General features: G+C 31.1%; 2 protein-coding genes across 5 annotated transcripts in view; one reads left to right on the forward strand and one right to left on the reverse strand.

Annotated features, from left to right (window-relative positions):
• The first annotated feature begins 65 nt into the window (after positions 1-65).
• The window catches only part of LOC141453198 (tRNA (32-2'-O)-methyltransferase regulator THADA), a 38,930-nt gene continuing 19,489 nt past the window's right edge, over positions 66-19,506 (forward strand). Inside the window, exon 1 of the mRNA XM_074126097.1 lies at positions 66-417. The gene's annotated coding sequence lies outside the window, so the exon portion shown is untranslated. The remainder of the gene's footprint in view (positions 418-19,506) is intronic.
• SA1 (stromal antigen) lies at positions 416-19,464 on the reverse strand. Of its 4 annotated transcripts, none has more exons than XM_074126101.1 (23): positions 19,242-19,464; positions 18,172-18,362; positions 17,825-18,042; positions 17,164-17,363; positions 16,910-17,083; positions 16,629-16,833; positions 15,836-16,061; positions 15,599-15,752; positions 15,344-15,492; positions 14,481-14,697; positions 14,180-14,398; positions 13,908-14,090; positions 12,881-13,093; positions 12,634-12,795; positions 12,361-12,549; positions 12,123-12,282; positions 11,474-11,607; positions 11,220-11,396; positions 10,931-11,139; positions 10,649-10,809; positions 9,550-9,610; positions 1,980-2,009; positions 416-1,822 (listed from the first exon to the last, which is right to left on the reverse strand). In XM_074126101.1, the coding sequence occupies exons 2-23, from the start codon at positions 18,339-18,341 to the stop codon at positions 1,630-1,632; spliced, it is 3,804 nt and encodes a 1,267-aa protein (XP_073982202.1). In that variant the 5' UTR covers positions 18,342-18,362; positions 19,242-19,464; the 3' UTR covers positions 416-1,629. The 4 variants fall into 4 exon arrangements, with proteins under 4 accessions (XP_073982202.1, XP_073982200.1, XP_073982201.1 ...); XM_074126099.1 differs by having other exon boundaries at positions 1,980-2,030; XM_074126100.1 differs by having other exon boundaries at positions 1,980-2,030; positions 18,172-18,357; positions 19,242-19,461.

Genomic DNA, 19,506 nt, shown 5'->3' on the forward strand with positions numbered 1-19,506 from the left:
TTATAACCAATGATTCATATTTGCTAATAAATGTTTAAATTTCTACATTAGGTAATGTAAAGTAATTCTTGTATTATTGCACGAAGTTCATCTAAAAAAAAAAAAGTGCACCTAACACATTCAGTTTCTAGTGAGCATTGAGCACCTGATGTTTGGGGAGGTTTTGGTTTGGTTACGATAACAGATAAGACACTAACCAACGTCAGTATCAGTAAGCAATACTACATTTGGCGAAAGTTATAACGGCCAGTTTGAGTTTAAAATATAACAAAGTCGAAAATATATTCGCAGTGATTGTGCACATCAATAAGAGAATTAAGTTATTCAGGAACAAAACTACAAGATCTTTCCTCTAGCTGAGACCTACAGAATCTCAGGATTGAATAGTTGTGTATTACAGCAGTCAACAAAATACTGGTTAGTTTTTTTAAAAATTAAGTCCTCAAAGGAACTAAATCGATTACATTTATTTTTCGTTAATTTATATATGGTCCCCACATGATAAATTTTTATTTTTCAATGAAAAGAATAGAAGGTAACAATAATTTAGCTGGTGTATTCCTTATTTTTAAAATATATATTCGAACACAAAAACTACACAAATAATATAAAATTTATATAAATATAAATAAATGGCACTTTAAATTTACAACCACAACAAAAGACATAATTCTATCAATTACAACAACATTATAATTTAATATAGTTAATAAAAGGTATAAATTTGAAAAGTAAATTAATTTACACATTTCTATAAGTTATATCTACAAAATATTTGCAATGCCCATAATTATTTAAATTTTTGTCAAGGTAATTGGTAATTTAGGATATAAGCTCGACAACTTTTCTATTTCCGTCTTAAAATAGAATTGAATAATTATTAAAATTTGTGTATTAAATTGAAAGTTATTTTTGTTAAGTAATCAGAAAATTAGTTATACTTCCTAACTTATTTTGACCCTCCCACCTACATGTTCTCAGGTTTAGGCTTGGAAGTTTTTTTTTCATTGCTATGGTAAGAATTGAAACTTATTCTTCACAAATCTAAGACTGTCGATTTAGAAACTAATTTTAAATAAAATGCACACGCTGTTTTCTGACTAAATTATGCATCGGTCAAAAAAATTAGAAATACAAGAAGATCAACTTGCTTACTGAATTTTTACAAATCCTTATCCTATTTTTGTTTCTTGAGTGAAAGAACGTGGCGCACTGTTCAATCAAATTTTTATTATTTATTTATTTATTTTTATTGTTATTCGGTGAAGCTTGTGGAAATAGTCAACAGTACAACTTATTCTTTCAACATATTCTTTGAAGTACTACACGCGAAAAAGAGAATTAGGCTAAGAAAATGTTACAAAAAGTAAAAATTTAAATTTGGATAGTTTGCGCAGATCCTAATTATTTCAAATGAATTTTATATTAATTTCTGTTGCTGTTTTTACTTTTCTTTTTTTTTCACAAATATAATTTTCCACAACAATCATAACTATCTTAATTAAATACAGTTAAAAAAAAAAAATAGGATGGCATGAGTTTCCAAAATGCCCAAATAATGCCATGATTTATAAAAATTGAAAAAATATCAAGACTAGTAAGTAAAGAAAAAACTAAAAATATAATAACTTATCCCTGTGTATTATCATCATCTGAAAAATTTTCAATATAACAAAAACTAAATCTAGCACACGAACGTTGTGGTCGTGATGAAGTAGCTAAACTTTCTACAGAATAATTGATGGGTGATTCATGAGGATAGGTTGGTGAAGAATCTCCTTTATAGGCTCGCTGTTGTCCATTTTGTAAAGCACCACTTCCTCTGTGAAGAAAAAAGATGAAAAAAAAAGTTAGTGTGATATTCATTTAAAAATGATTTATGCATAATTTTATCAATTCAATAATATAAATTATTACAAGATAAAAATGAAAATTTAAAGCATATTCAACTATCTGATTGAAATATTAAGCATACATACCTCATTCTGTGCCTCCTTTTTCTCCTAGAACTATCATCCAGATTAGATTGTCTGAAATGATGAAGAGAAAGAGAGAGAAAAAAGAAAAGAGAAAATATTTCATTAACACAGTTAACATTTTTGTATTTGTTTAAAATTTTGTCAATAACATTTTTTATAGTACATCAAATAATTGGTTCGGTACTTTCCAAATGTTTAAAGAAATATTATTGTACATATAGTATTTTTGAGTACAATAATAAAGGTAGATTTAACGAAGATATTACGAAAGGGCATTAAAAGAAAGCCAATGTCACAATGATTTCAAAAATTTTTAAAATTTGATGAAAGATCCATTAATGTTAAGAATTGAAAGCAAAGGGGGAAAAATTTTCTCCTTTTTTTAGGCAATATGGCTAAAAGTGTCAGATCAACTTTAATGCCTTGAAAACGAGAGTGAAACTACATCTGAAATTAACTTCCTTTCTGCGCCTTCGGTTATTACGAAGTAATTTTTTAGTTTGGGTCCCCATTTCCATAAAATAATTAATTATTGAATAAGTAATTCGACTTTAATATCTTTCAAAATTGTTCTTTTATATTAACAATTCAAATGTGCTTACATAACCCTCTAAACAATGATCATGTTTTATTGACATATAATCTAATTTATTAAAGAATTTAATTGGATTCTTCTTATTATCTTTATTACAAACAAAATAAAGGTAAGGAACTACATTTTTGTCTTAAATGACTGAGTCCACAATCTGGAGGCAGATTGTTCCAGATAACTTTTACCTAATTCAAAAAGAATCGGTGAAGCATTTCTTTTATTTTATTCACCCAGGAATGAAATAAATGAAAAGATTGGTTCCAGTAGATATTTCTCCTACTTACTGAGTGCTTTTTGTATCTCACAATCTGAGACATGAGTTCATTGAAAGAGGGGTTTTAAAATGATCAATTTTATTTCCTGTTGATCTCGCCCTGCTTCCACCACTGATTTCCTAATTATAAACATTCAATACCCTGCACGGAAAATAACCCTATTTCTAAAAATACCCATTAATTTTTTGAATCCAGGTCTTACTGACTGTACTAATGGATTACTAGCTTTAAAAGTGGTCGTCAATTAAACGACAAAATTAAGGAATGCCTCTCGATAACATAATGATACTTGTTTAGAAAATTAACTATCACGTTTGCTCTAATCTCATACAGTTAACTATCAATACTATTGCTATTAGGAATGGTTGCGCGAACAAATTAAAAAAAATAATCATGTAAACAAACCAGAGTTTAATAATCGTTTTCTAATTCTATATGCCCCTAGCTTCTATAATCATAACTGTCCCTTGCAATTTTCCAAAATGAAAATCAGCGCTTAAAAGTCAACGTTTTTTGATACCATTGGAGTACAAATTCCTCATAGGCATTGACATTAACAATTGCTAAAAAAACTGCAAGTATAAAGAGAAAGAAGAATGCTCTAAAGGAATGATGATCAATTTTCTGATTTCTTTTTTTAATGGGTTGTTTTTTAAAAAGGCGTACTATCATCTATACTTATATAAGAAAGATCACGAAAATGAAAAACTAAGAACCTTGATTTTTATTTCTTCTATTTGATAGTAGGTTGGTTACACCAGCCCATTTGTAGGTATTGAAATTTATATTCCAAAGGTGAAAGTCTATTTAAGATAAATAAACAAACGAAATAATAATAGTAAATCGTAACACAAAATACAAAGCTTTTCACTGCCACCAAAAATACTTGTAAGTAAATTTAATAATAATAATAAAATGGCTTGTGCACGTACATCTATTGCATTAAAATTAGCACATTAAATTAAAACATACAAAAAAAAAGCAGGATTACAAACCTGTAAATTGCATTTTGCAGGGATAAATAGCACTATTGTACACATTAAAACGAATACATTAAAGCGCTCAAAAACTACAATATAACTGTATTAATTGAGCGGATCTGAAGAAATTGACATGCTTCTAATTCAAAAACAAAATTGGGAAAAGATGCGTAAATTTTCTACTAGTCTTTTAATAAGTGGCAGATACGCTAATTATTTCAATTAATTGATTTTAATCTGACCAGTTTTACTTTCTCTAAACTATCTAAAAGGATTTCTGTAATTTCTGGTTTAATGCAGAAATAGAATTTTAAATAAATAATTGCTCTTTTGGGTCTAGCTGTCTTCTGTCTTTAGAAGAATGTATTCAGCATAATTTTCAAACGGAAGTTATAGTGTTCAAATTTAATAATCGAATAAAGTTCCGCACGGACCTGACTATAAAGTAAATTCGATATAAAATTCAAACATAAATTTCAATTTTATACATTTTCTAAGAGAAGTTCTTTAAATGGCAGAAGATCAGAAGGGTTTGTAAAGTGCTTTTTGCATGTAATACCTGGCCTCACCGATATTTTATTAATGTGAATAATTATTTATGAGTATGAACTGTCTAATTACAATTATTTGTGGGAAGATTATTCTCAACTAAACTGTGCACTCCAAAGGCTTTTTGAGTTTTTTATAATTTTCAACTCATGGTTTCATTCGAAAATTGACAACGTATTCAGAGCTATCGATATCATTGGTTTAATGATAATATTGAATATTGGTTGGTTGATTTTAAAAGGGTTTTAGTGGAACTGTGACCCCATAAAACTTTTATTTATATTATATTAAAGTCAACAACTACCTTTTTAGTACAAATTCTAAGAGTCAAGAAATCTTAATTACGTAAATTATAGTAAGCGTGTGAATACTCACACTGGAATGTTGTGTGTAAAAAAAAGATACACTAATTATTGAATTATAAAAAATATTTATTCATCAATTGAATAATAAATTCTTACAAAACTTTATACTGAATATTATTATTGACATATTTACATAATTTATTAAAAATTATTGATCTATTTAATTATAAATAAAAATCAAATTTGTATTTCTAAACTTAAAAAAAGGTCACAAAATGTATTTAAGAAAGTACATAAGACGGCTTATTGTATTAAGCAATACTATTTGGTTATGTCAAAAAAAAAAAAAAAAAAAAAAATTAATGAAATAACCATTTCGCTACTTTAATTTTTAAGACAAATGATAGAAAATTCGTTAGTGTTAAAAGCACCAGTACACAAAAAAATAAGACTGGAAATTGGAAGCAAACTCCTTTTCAAAGTTTAGAATTAGATTAGAATTAATTTAAATTCGGTTGGAATTTAATGATAGGAAAATACTGAGATTCTGAGGTTAGCCTGCTACTTTTATTACAGCTGAACTTCTTTTTTCTGATGGTGCACTTATTTCCAGTGATTTATTTGGCTTTTGCAAAAATAAGTGGACTATGTGGCTTATGCCTTCGCCGTAACACTATAAGGCGCCAGAAACCTTTTGTAGAACAAGCGACATGCTGCTCCAAGGAGAGCTCAGAAAGGTGCAAGAAGTCACCAGAGCTTAACTTTAGATTATTTCTCTTCCAGGATTAACTGGCAAAGATTTGAACGGGAAAAGATCTAATGCGTAACATAAAAACAACAACATTCAGAGCTTACTGATTTCTTCAGAGGGTATCTGAAAAAAATCTGGGCCTGGAATGTGAAATAATATGCAGATTCTGTGAGGAGACAGTGGGCGCACCAATACCTTCTACGGACCCAGTTCCAATCATTCAATGAAGATATGGAAGCACGGCCTGGTGTTACCCGGAGTTAGAGGAAAACTCTTGCCCTCCGAGATTCTGTTGTTTCTCAGAAAGAGGTATGAGGGGATCTCATCTGGCACCAGATAGGGAAACCCATATAGAAGTATCGTATGTTGGTCGCAGCGCACTTTAATCGTGAAAAAAAATATTAGACAAAGTTCAGCATATCGATGCTCTCATCAAGGTTTACTTCTGTCTGAAGAAGCGGAGCGAAAAATGATTTGCATGTATAAACCTTTCTATCTACATTAAAGTATGACTTTATAAGAGAAAAGTATCTGGAGGTGTAACTACTCAATTAAATACATTACAAATCAAACGAATTAAATACATTATCTGAAAACTTCATTTTGAAAAAAAAAACTGAAATGGAGGATACTTCCAAAATCCTCTCCCTCTACACCTTTGCTCCTAGATCCTTCAAAATAATTGGTGCTTTCAATACCAAGGTTTTGTTTCTCTAAAAAATAGCTAAGCTGCAGGGGGAAATAATTAAAACAAACAAGTTTCTCTATTCATGGAACATTTATTTATGCTGAGAAGTCTCTGGACCGTACTATAATGAGCGTTGAATGCGCGCTAACAAGATGCTAATCGTGAAATTAGGAAGTTTATGAATACGGATAAATGCAACCACCATGACAAGGAATTTAATCGATTTTTAGAAAAATAGGTTCATCAACTGGTTATAGAGAATTTGACTTTCATTCAAAGTAAATATCACCGTTATGGCAATATCGTATAGCATACTACAGAAAGTTGGAAAATAATAACAATGAAAGTCATATTCTTTGTATCAGTCTGATGAATTAATATATTAAAACTGTCCGGTAGGCCAGTTGTATAAGGGTTGATCGTCAAAAACTGCACGAAAAAGCGTAACGTTCAAAAACACCCAACTTTGACAATTTTTTTCTCTTTTTCTGTAAAAGATAAAATTCCCACTTTTTTTTTTTAATATAGGGCTATAATATTAATCTGATATTAATAGGTAGAAAATCATAAATTTGTCAGAATAAAAAAAAAAGCATGTTACTAACGGGTAATAAATTAAAATTTTGGAAAACTATAAAAAAAGTAACACTGAAGATCTTTGCTCTTAAGGGCATGAAGATCTTTGTTCTAAGGGGATTTTGTACAAGACAATTCGATTGTGTATTTTATCGGGTAACTCGGTTGGTATGCCTAAAGACTTTTCTCAAAGAAACAATTGTGTCTAACTGAAAAATAAATGATCACCTAAAGATATGTCTAATAGCCGAGTCGATTGTGATTGATGCTTATGTTTTGTCCTAGTTCGATTACGTTGAGGTGGAGTTCTAGTGCGTGATGCGTTCTTATGGGTACAGTCTCATGGTAAATAATTGAAGGATTAAACAATTGATTGGTGCAATTTAGCTATATTTGTTATTTTATTAAAAGACAATTATTTAAGGAAATATTCACATTTCCTAAAGAAATAGTTTGTTTATCTATCACAAAAAAATAGATAAAGGTATCTTAAACATTCGAACTATTGGCTTTAAGATGGGCGTAATATTTTAACGGTGTTGTAATTTTTATTTTATTTAATTTTGAAAGCTAGTAGAGGCTTAAATTATTCCGAATTGTCTACGAAAACTAAATAGAAACGTAAATCAAACTACACTTCAGAATAAGGAATTTTGTAAACGGAAACTCAATCTCGATAATTAATAATTAAAATGGAATTGAAGTAAAAAATGAATTCTGCTATGGTTTTCGAAAATTAAAATATTAAAAACAATACAAAGGATCAGCAAAAGAAATGTTGCTTATCAATAAGTAAAAAAAATAAGATCTTTCAAAAATAACAAATTAATACTTAAATAATAAAAATAAATATTAAAATATCCGTATTTTTGTTTTTGTTTTTTTACGTTTAAAAAAGTTATTAGCAAAAGAAAAATTATAAATACTAAAATAAAAATGAAGGGTTATATCTCTTCGCTCTCCACTTTTCATGCATAGAAACTGAAATAAATAAAAAAAAATAATACATAAATTAGGGAGGCTTTTTGTGTTAAAATTAAAAATAATAAAATGAGAAAGATGCTTGTTATAAATCAATATATACGTAAACATGCAATTAAATAAATAAATAAAAATAACAGGCATTCTGTATTTGACTATTTTTTTTATTTTAAGTGCTATTGCTTAAAAGAAAGCGATATTTTTTTTCTTATATAATTTAAAACTAAAAAAATTTTAACCGAATGTAGAAAATTCATATGCTATTTTAAATTCAAAACCGACTTTTAAGATTACGTAATATCTAAAGAATTAGCCAAAAAAGGTTGTTTAATCCTAATCGAGACGTCAGTACATTGCAACATCTTAAAAGAGGCAAAAGGGAAACTCGAGAAAGACAAGGTGATTGTACGACCATCAGATTTAATAGTTACGACATCAATCTCAATCTGCTGAGAAGAATTAAGAGATGATTTTATTTCTAGAATGGTTCCTATTCCTAGAATGGCCAGGCAAAATCATCAATGCGCGAACAGAATAACTGTAGGCTGTAGAATAACTTTCGGAGAACCGAAATAAGATTACAATAAGTTAATTGGAAAGATGATTATCTTAGGTATTCTCAAACCGTAGTTTGTATAAAAACGACCACAATATCGATAAGTTGACCTAAAAAAAAAAGAGATAGGATTTGTAGTGCTGCACGACTGATAAATCACATGTGAACACGAAAACAAGATAGGCTGGACTCTGAGGAAAGGTGGGACTATGGATTCATAAAGAGAACGCTGAAGCTGAAGTTTAGTTCGATTCTAGGAACTTTGTGCTTTCTCCCTCCAAAAATCGAATTCACAAAATACATGTATTGAATAGCTTCTTCAAATGCCACCCTTATATTGGGAAATTCGAGAAACGAATTCACATTTGCAAAATTTCTCTGTATTAGAGTACAAGAGCATGAATCGTCGTAGAGGACGTTTAAAGTAACAAGAAAACCACCATCTTAAAAAAAATTAAAAGGAGCATTACTTGTTACAAAACCAAAAATGCTAATTCTGTTTCTTTTTTTTTCACATCACAAAAAAATGTTGAATGGGGAAAATGAAGATGACTACGTGCGAACGTGAAGCATTAAACAAAAATACAATAGGATTAATTATGCGAAAACTAAGCATTATTAGAAAGAAGCAGATAAAAAAAAAGTGACAGAAAAGATCATCAACTCATAAAACATTAAAACATACACTTACATAAAGCACTAATATAAACTATATAGATCAATATTAGTAAAAATATAGAGATCGACTGACAAAAAACATGCTGCAAAAAAGTATCATGTCCAAAAATACTGCGGGCTTATTTACTAAGGAGCACTTAATAATCATCGCCTTATTCATAAGATAATCCAATTTTATTTTGGAATATGTACGTGAAATCAAGCTCACTGCTTTGGTACTTCACATGTTTAGAACATTAAATAGTATGAAAGTGAAAAACAAAAGAACCTGAAGGAATATGAGTTAATAATGTGGGTTAATAACGAAATCTGTTATTAATTTATGTAAATCATAGTTATAAACTGTTCAATGAAAACAGTAATCATTTAGTTCAAATAATAATCTATTTTAAAATAATATTCATTTCAGACGGAGTAGCAGAATACCAACCAATTCGTTGAGGGAAGTTCACAATACAAATATATTTACATATACTTTATATAGACTTTTTTCCAATTTTTTGGCTCAGCTTAAATTTATTAAAGCAAATTTATGCTATACGCAGCTGAGGCATTAAAAATTGAAAAATGAAATTGAAATTTAACTCAATATACGTAAATATGTACGAAAAGATATTTGAAACAAATTTCTAGACTTACCCAGGCATGAATTCGGTATCTGAAGTACCTTCATCAACATCGTCACCCATATCGTCATCAACTGCAAAAAAAAGAAGAAGAAACCTAATGTGAAGATGTGAACAACTTTCTCTTAAGTAAATTTTAATGTAGTGTAAGAAATATAGATAGAAGTGGAGTGTTTCTGGAACAAGTGATTCTTAAACAAAACGTTTTAATATGAAGAGCTGAAATTGCGCCCTCTGTCACCCTTTTCAATATAACCTATTTAGCAATTAGAAAGTTCTAGTCAAACAGATAAATTCTCTGTCGTCCACCATACATATTTTACTTTTTCTTTAACTTTAACTTCTTATTTTCTTTAACTTCTTTTAGTAACTATTCGAGTCACCTTTAACTCATTTTATTTTTTAAATAGACGTCTTTTCACCTTCGATGATTTACTGAGTCAGATGCATAATGTAGCCAACTGGATTCGTATCGATAAATGCTTCAAATATCAATTGATTTTTTATATATTTTTACACTGATGTATAGATATGAGAGGCTGCAATTTTTTCAAACAAAACAAAAAATTCATGTACTTAACGTTGACGAGATGTCTTTAAGTGGCTAACCCTTTTATGGGAACAAAAGTTTCTTCCAGAATAGCACAGAAGAAGGGTGAAAGACAACGCTCTGGTAAACTTACAAGAATTAAGACCGCCCCTAGGGCTTTAAGACCAGATAGGCATCGCTCTGTCAGTCTGCGTGACAATGCAACATTGCTGTACATGTACAAAATCTGATCTCAACTCTATCAGCAAAGAGTCTTCAGTTATCCGGAAAAACTTTTCAATTAGGTAGTTCGGAAAAAGACCACTACTCACAAGCTGAATGAAAATACGCGTAGGATAAATGGTTTCAAGATTCTACCAACGGAATTACTGAGAGCAGAAAAAATATACCAGTTGCAGGGATTTAATAGCTTAAGAAAAAACAGGACATATTTTTACATGCCTCAACTTAAAACAAGATAATTGAATTAGCTCGGATAGGATTTACTGGGTGACATAAAACTGTGGCGTAGAAAAACTTAAATAATACACGCTTTAATAATGAAAAAGCGCAAAGTACTCACTAATTTCTTTTTTCTTTCTTGTGTAAGCTCTTTTAGAGGTTACAGGTGGTTGGTCAGTTTCTCCATGAACTAAACTATTCCTGTACAACAGAAGTGGTTGCCAATCTTCCCCGCGACTGGAAGGCATGCCCATTGTAATTCGTCGATCTAAGTAATTTAACCTGTAAAATTAACATTTATTCAATTTAGATTTAAATTTCACATTAACGTAAACTTATTTCAACTTTAAATCATTATATTACTTTATCCTACAAAAACAACAGAATTGTTTTAACAACTTACACTATCCGTTTATCTTGTTTTAATAACTTGTTAGTAAATTCTGTGAGTATCTCTAAAAATGGAAGATTAGGAGGTGGGCCTGTGGGATCATCTAGATTTTCACCAGAACTCACTGCAAACAAAATTCCTTCACGATGTAAAACTGTTACTGCTTCTCGATTTCTAACAGCATCCAGTCCAAATGACAGTGCAAATCTTTTGGCAAGTTCCTTGAAATAAAAAAATGGATTTTTTTCATTTCGTTAATTTCCTGAAAAAATTAGGAATATTTGGCTTAATTTTCACATACCTTCAATGTAGTGAATTCTTCCACAGACCTAGATATCCTGACACTGCCCATACTTTCTTGAATGTCTTTAAAAAGTGAGGTGAGTGCAGCTACCATGGTTCGAGCACAATTAGTTTTGTTTATCTCCCTGGCTTTGCCAACTGTAGTCTTTATTATATCACCATACTCGTTGTAAGACTGTTTGAAATCAGAATACTGTTAAAATATGTCCTGAATAGTGTTTGAATGTATCTTAGTTATAAAGTACAACTTACCTTAACATAATGTTTAAAAACATCTGCAGCACATGATGTGGGAAGAATACTATAAACAATAAGTTTACAGAAGGAAGCCAAAAAATTACGCCGTTTGTGAAGTTCAGCAATTTTGGAATGTTCATCTAATTCTTCTGAAATCCACATTTAATTAAATTTTAGTAGTATTCAGCTCATGAATAAATTACCACGGATGATTTTAGCATTTAAAAACTTATTCCACCCATTAGAAAAAAAAAATCTGATCACAAAAATGTCAGAATACAACTTACGAACTTATGAACATAGAGGAATAGAAGATGACACCGATTACCATAAAAATTACTTACAAGCATGAAAATCTGCTTTTAAATCTAAATAAAACTAGTCTCTTACATTGTCCAACAAGCATCTTTTCTTGATAATTTAAGGTCTGACAAGTTAGGAGTCAATTTTAGAATTGACTGGCGAATAAATGCTAGTAATGGGATGAAATCCTTAATTTCCTATTATCTGAATCGGACCAAGTGAACCCATTTTTTATTTTTTAGCAACTCGTTTTTTACAAAATGCTGGGAGAATACAGTACGAACCCTGAATTCTAAGGCGACGCTATGGATATTTTCTCTTTCCCTTCTTACAAATAAAAATGTTTTTTATTTAAACTAACCATCTTCTGCATAATTGAAAACATTATTCTGTATGAATTCATTAAGAATATTTTGTAATTGACGATCTGGTTCATAAACAAGATTTGATAATTTTATTTTTGTATTTGTTGCTAGCTGGTCACAAAATACCACTAGTAAATCACAAACTATCAGGTAAGCCTAAAAAATAAAAAATAGAGGATTACCCAAAAGCCTTGATAATAAAGAGAAAAAGATAACATTGATAAAAATAAGTACTTCTTCTTTATAAATCTGAGAATGTTGCTGAATAAGCATCATCTTCATAACATCCATCAGTAATGACAACTTAGATTTGACTTCAACAATTATATCTTCAGTGGGGCCTCCACCTTCCATAATTTCTTCTATATGATGAAGATCCCACAATACCGCGAAATAACAAGCTGACATGCAATATTTTACCGCCTGTAAACCAATAACTTCTGTATCAAATATCTTCAACAACATAAGTAAAGAATACTCATTGCAACTTTTTCGCTTCTTACGAACCTCTTCAGGTAGACTTGTAACCCCGTCTTTGGCTTCTTCAACATCCTTAAACAGCGAAGACCAAATACTCCAATTACCCAAATTATGGCATGAATAAAATATTGCAACTTTTTTTAAACTATTTACAACATTATACGTTTCATCATCGTCTGGCGTTTCTTCCTGAACATACAAAAAATGAATAGTGTTACTCTTAAATTTTCCAGAGAGATATAATATTAAAATCAACGAATAAAAGATTACTAACGCCTTCAATAAGTGAATACCATTCATCCATAGCCTCTTTATATTTATTCACAATTAAATCTATAAGCGTACTACGTTGTACATCGCACCTAGTATAAATACCATAGCCTTCTGTACAAAGTAATTCTAAGGTTTTTGCACAAGTCTCTAACACTTCAGTGTCATGATGTTTTTCAGTAATGTGTTGAATCTTCTTGAGTAATAGATCTAAATTCTATTTACAAACAAATATAAATATATTTAATGATAATTAATAATAATGAATATTATATTAAACATCCTCGTGACTTTCTTTTACTGTGGTATTCAAAGTTCGAACTAACAAATTTCGAGACTTTCAATTTTAGAATTCTCTGCTGAGGTAAGGGATCCTAGTTATAAGAATAAGATGAAATTCCCAATTCGGAGAGGCACTTACATTGTTAGGTCGCTGGTAAAGAATTTATTTTTTCTTCGTTAACCACCCATTTTCCTAGCTTTGGCAATATTCAGCTTAAGTTCAGTTCGGCATTATTCCAACAAGACCAAGCGGCCATTCAGGTGACCCTTAAGGCCACTGTCAACGAGAAAACACGATCATCACTTTTCAAAGCCTTTGTAGGTTTGGTCAGGAAAAGTAACAGTACGATTATCAGAACTTAAATGATTGAAAGTTTATTTCATGAAAAGAAAGCAATATTATCTCTAGAAAAGCCTGCTAAAATTAATCAAGTAAAGACATGGAATATAATCTACATTTTTTTCAATCAAATAAATTTCTTGAAACATTGCATTTTTATGGTTTCATGCTGTAGGCTCTCATTGGGAACCTTATCGTCTTAATTCCCAGAGAAATTTCTTCCACACATTACTCTGCGCGAAAACAAAACTTGTGGACCTAAATGTCCCACAAAAAACAATCGTAACTTAAAGTAGGAACTTCCTACGACTCTTTCGGACTCAAGAGACTTTTTTTTTTACTAACCAGCAGTAAAAGAAAGAAAGAAATATATTTATTATTAATGTTTATAAGTAGAGTCTATGCTTACAGCTTCTTGTCTAGTTGTAGTGTAAATTTCCAAATCAAAATGCTGCGGAATATTGAGCAAATTAGTAAGTTTGTCCGGATCTGCGCTGTACTTATCTAACAGAGCAGGCAGAACGGTAATAAAATGTTCCGTCAGTTTTTGCTTATCATCCTGAACTTGTTTGATTTCTTTCACAGAAGCGATCTTTAGAAATAAATATATATTTATTTTATTATATTGTAATTATTAATTTTAACTTATGGATTAAACTACTGCTTCATTTTTTGGCTCACCTTTCTGGTAGGCCCTCTGCCAACTGGAGCTTCACCGGTCGAAGCCTGCTTTACACAGCAAACCATTATTTCTATTAGAGAAGTTTCCTGACGATCATCTAGAGGTTCTTCATTCGGACCTGGTTCTTCCAGCAGAAGATCAGTCATACATTCCCAATCTTTCATCATAGCATTGGATTCAATTAATGAATCTACCAAATATGCACCATGTTCATGCAACTATAAAAAGAAAATAAAAGATTAATTGAATTGCTGGGATTTAAAAAAAAACACACAAAAACTCTGTTTTTGAACTACCGACTTCAGATTCTATGAAGAACTGAGCCAAATCTCTAATCAGCGGCGTATTGGGCAGCCTTTTCTTGCCTCTATTTGTACGCTGTAATGGTACATCTTCAGGTACAAACAATCTTTCATTCAGAAATTCACCAGCAGCTTGTGCTACTGCTCTGTGCGAAGAATAAACAAGTTCGTACACATGTTCACAATCTTTGTCAGTGAGAATATCACGATGGTGTCTAAAAATAATAAATAAATATAATTTTAAAAATAAGAGGTATTGAATATAAGCCAGAATTTGGAATGAAGGCAAAGATTTCCTGTACAAGCCACTTCACATTCTTCAATCTTGAAGTTATTTTTAGTAAATATTTTGTCTCCTTGGAGAACAGATTTGCGAAACATTTGCCAAGCGAAGTCTCACTGTCACTTATGTTCAAAAAGTCAGTACGTTTTAGATATCCGAATGCATTGGAGTAAGATTGCAATCAATGTTACTTGTCTGTGTTCTCCAGTTGTCATAAGGGATTTATATGGGAATCGTTACGACAATTGTAGTGGCTTATTAAGTGTCACTGTAAATTTGAGAAGTATTCTTCCTCCTTTGCGCCAGACCTTCCAACTTTAATCCAAGCAAGTGACTTCAAGAGATCCTCCCGTCCAGGCTTAAGAGGCTTAATTTTCTGTCAACGAGTGGTTTGAAGAAGAAATGTAAGAGGTGAGTTGTTGTGTTACTTAAGTTACTTTAAGAAAAGTCTCATTAGTTCTTTAAACAATTATTATTATTATTTTGTTTTTTAAGTTAAAATTCTTTTAGACGATTTTACAGTGAACTCTAAAGGAATTCCCGAATACATTTAATTTAAAATAGTCAAGTATACGAACTTGAGGATGCTTATCACAAGTCTGACCGCTTGAACTGCCACATCATATTCTTTGTCTAAAGTCATTGAAACAATTCTATCCTTAAATTTACTGGTGAACAATTCTAGTTTGCTTTTCAATTCTTCAGAAGCGTATAAAGGCTGAAGTGCCTAAAAATTGAAAGAGAAGGAAACATAAATAACATTTTAAAATAAAAACTAAGGTCAGAAAGCTGTTGCATATAATTTTAGCCAAACAATTTTCTTTAGAAATTACCTGTAAACATTTAAGTCTAACTTCTCCGACTTTGTCGTGTAATGTCCAACCAATATATTTCAAGTAGGAATCATCGAGAAAATTCTGATGAAATTTCTTCATCCAAATACCAATCTCAGCCATACAAATTGCTCTGATTTCTGGTAATGTATCTCTAAAAGTAATACATGTATAATTAATTAGCTAAATAAAAATGAATACTAACTAAATCATCAAACAATTAATCGCATCTCTTACCTATATCTGTGTACAAAAACTGATTTAAACATATAGGTGAGCATGTTTTTTATTTCATCGATGTTTTCTTCCAATTCTTGCCTTTTTGTCAATAAATTTTCCAATCTATCTGAAGCTCTTTTTTCACGAGATTTTTGCCTTTCAGATTCGTACTGTCTTTGAGTGTTGTCAAGATTAATTGAAACAACTAAAGCCACGTCAACCAGAGCCGTCATTAACTTCATAGCTACAAATTTAACAATTGATTAAATTAGGTATCAAACCAATTAATTGATGATAATTCTTATTTAGAGAGGGTAACTTCAATGGAAAACTTCCTATCTGCTTTATAAAGTAAATTACATAAAAGACTCGGTTTTGAAACTCAACAAACCGGATATTGCTCCTATTTACAGCTTCGGCAATACTTTCCTGTTCTTTTTTCAAACATAAAGGTTGGAAGAGTGGGCCTCTATTTTTAAGTGATTCTGAGCGGAACACCGGCGGCTCTAAGATGCAGGAACGGATGACATTCGGGTTAATCCAAGGTTTAATATTTCGCTTAGCCTAGGCAGGCTAGCCGTTTTATCAAGAAGAGGAAATAGCAGTTCATTTATTGTGACAGTCAAAGAGCTTATATGGCTCTTCGGATAAAAAACCTCATGCCTTCATCTTTGTCCAGGAGCCCTTTCTAGGCTGTTAGTCTAATTAAACGAGTTAGACTATAGGAGATGTCTAACTGCAGGATGCCCAACAACACACACTTTGGAATGCGGTGGCAAGGGCTTCCTAGCTAAAAATAATTTAAAATTACCTGCAAGTGTGGCAGTATGTCTGAACGCCCTTACTTGGGAATCTGATAAGCCAGTTAATAAGGATATAATATTGTCCATCAGGTACTGGTCATAAATAATTGAATATTGACACTGTTTCACCAACTGAGCAACAAAATCACAAAAGTTTCCACGGAACTTTTTCCATTGTTGTCCAGACATAATCAGAGGATATTCTCCACTTTCCTAAAAAAATAAATAAATTTATTATTTGAAAGCGAATATAGAGGGTACTTAAGTGAGTATCTCTATTGAAATTTACTTCATCAAACTCTTCCGTCATTTTACGAATAATTGCGGCATGTTCCATGTTGGCAGCCATCTGTTGGGTAATCTTTCCTTTACAGCCAGACGCATTAATGAAAAACTGCATTAAAGCAAGAAGTGCTGTATCGCGATTAGCTTTATATGATTCTATCCAGTCATCAACAATCATCTAGAAAAAAAACACACATTATTACTATAAAACAATACGTTTTACAATGCAGTTATTTAAAAACTAAGTAAAGCATATACCTGAAGGGATGTTCTAACATTTCTAATGATGTTATAAAGGCAGCTGTCATCATCACCCCCAGCATAATTCCTTTTCTGAGCCCCTCTTCTTGTTCTAGTCTGCCGGTCAGTTGGAGCAGGATCTAAAGCCAATTTTTTTGACGGGGGAGGCTGGGAAGGAGTTGGCGACATAACAGCCGCAGACTGTTGCTGATTTGCATCTAGTGGTAACAATAAATATTAATTTTAAATAAAAAAAAATAATCTCTTACATCGATTGTATTTACAAGAACGGTGAAATGGGGATTCAGCCTCCTTGCCTATAGATGACTCACATTGGTTCAAAGTTAAAATTTAAAAACGTTTCTGCTTGCAATGAAGTTTGCTTTGATCACCCAACTTTATGCCTAACTCAGAATGGCGATAAATTTCAACCTGAGAGTATTTATTGCTAAGAGATGATGAAGCCACCTCTTGTAGAAAGAACCAACCCCTATAATTTACACATTCTCACACTTTGAAATTAGATACAATTATATTCAAAAACTTGATTTTTTTTTTTTTACATCGAAGTATAATGATATAATGGTATACTGTATAGGCTACAGCCTTTTATGATCTATTTTGCCCAAAATGTTAACCTACGACAATTTACTGTGTAAGTCTTACATCTATTACTTACTTCTTAATCTAGATCTAGTAACTCTGCCACCTCTGAGGTTCATCGGGGTCATAGGTGATTCATAAGCATTAGCTTGCTGGTACTGCGATTGAACATCAAACTGTTGTTGCTGGGATTCATAAGAAGGCTGCGATGTTTCGTCCACATCGGTATGCGAATCAGGTTGGTATCTTTCACTGGGGACCGGTACTTCATATTGTTCTGAAGAGTAAAGTTCACTGGAAGAGATGAATAAAATGATAAATTCATTTTCAAATCCTTATTCGAAATTTTTCGAAATACCAATAATTTCTTATATTTCTATTCAAAAAGAAAAGTTGGAGAGACAGAAACAATAAAAAGCTCACCTATTATTTTGTATAGGTGTACTTGGTTCTTGATTATACCCCATGTATGGAGTATAAGGTTCTTGGATGTCATGATCAGCTGGTGTCATAGGAGTCATAGGATTAGTTGTGTCATATTCCGGTGGAGGAGGTTCATCCATACGGATTCTTTTCCCTATACTTCGCTGCATTTTTTTTTAATTCTTTCTACTCTGAAAATTAATCTTATTTCAAAAATTCCCTTAAAATGAAAATCCAAACAAACAGATTTTGTTGTTTAAAACGTCTGGTGTGAAGACCTCACAAAACTTTCTCTTAACTTAATATAACATTCCTATGATCCTCAAGATTGTTCATTCTATAGAGTCAAAAGATAAAATAAGTTTAATAACAGTCCCAAGGCCCCTCTAACTATTTTCACCAAAAGAAGTTTAACAATTCAAGCGTGAGCTTTCAAGCGCTAAGTTTTTACACGAGAAATCACTGTACGAAACATAAAAAAAAGATCATACCATGTTACACATTTCCAGTTGATTTTCTTCTAACCCATAATTTATGCAACATTAATTCATATTTTCACAAGTGTTACATAAGTGGTACTACTATGTAGTTCAGTGAAATGACAATTTAAAGAAAATGCACCTGAGGTGCACGCGTTAATTAATTATGCAGGCCCAATGAAGTGTGGGAATGAATGTAAGAGGTATGTTTTTTTTTTTAAATAATGTCATACCGAGAGCCTTTATCAGTAGAATACCTGCCTCCAGACGGTTTTCTTTCGTTAGGTTGAAAATCCAAAGATCTCTGAAGATCTACTTCTTCGTTCGGAGATAACTACCCCAACGTAAGTTTTTATGGAGAAAGTGTCAAAGTTAATAGTCTTTTATTACACTTTTTATTGCAAATTAATAAGTTTAAAGAAAGCAAAAAAATTATGTATGTATACGCATATGTATGTATTTTCATATTTTGCACAAGGTAGTTAAATAAAATAGGTTATCACAATATGCAAATAAGACAAGAAATGAAGCATCTAAACAAAACAAATAAAAAAAAGTATTTTTTTTTAAGTAAGGGAAACAACTGAATACCTTTTAAAACAGAAAAATTGAAGTACTTCTCCTTGATTATTTAATTTAAACAAAACGCACAAACTTTATTTTTTCAGCCATTAGGTCTATCCTTGAAGTTATATTATTTCATATGAGCTGTTTTTTAAAGTGATAAATAGTAGAACCGTTTTTGTAACAGTTTCACTAAAACTTTTTAAAGTAACATAACTTAAGTACATTTGTTGATCAACAGTAACATAACTACTAAATTAAGTTCTTAGAGGTTATATGAGAGGATGGCGCG

The sequence above is a fragment of the Rhodnius prolixus genome, unplaced genomic scaffold (assembly GCF_049639745.1).
Source record: "Rhodnius prolixus isolate KJV_2025 unplaced genomic scaffold, Rpr scaffold_3, whole genome shotgun sequence".
NCBI classification, from domain to species: Eukaryota; Metazoa; Arthropoda; class Insecta; order Hemiptera; family Reduviidae; genus Rhodnius; species Rhodnius prolixus.

Excerpts from the sequence above, each read along its gene's own strand:
- SA1 (XM_074126099.1), bottom strand. The coding sequence starts at position 18,341 with ATGCAGCGAAGTATAGGGAAAAGAATCCGTATGGATGAACCTCCTCCA. Across the intron at positions 15,753-15,835 it reads GTTTTTGTACACAGATATAG|AGATACATTACCAGAAATCA; the intron begins GTAAGAGATGCG and ends TATTACTTTTAG. Across the intron at positions 10,810-10,930 it reads AAACAAGATAAACGGATAGT|GTTAAATTACTTAGATCGAC; the intron begins GTAAGTTGTTAA and ends TTAATTTTACAG.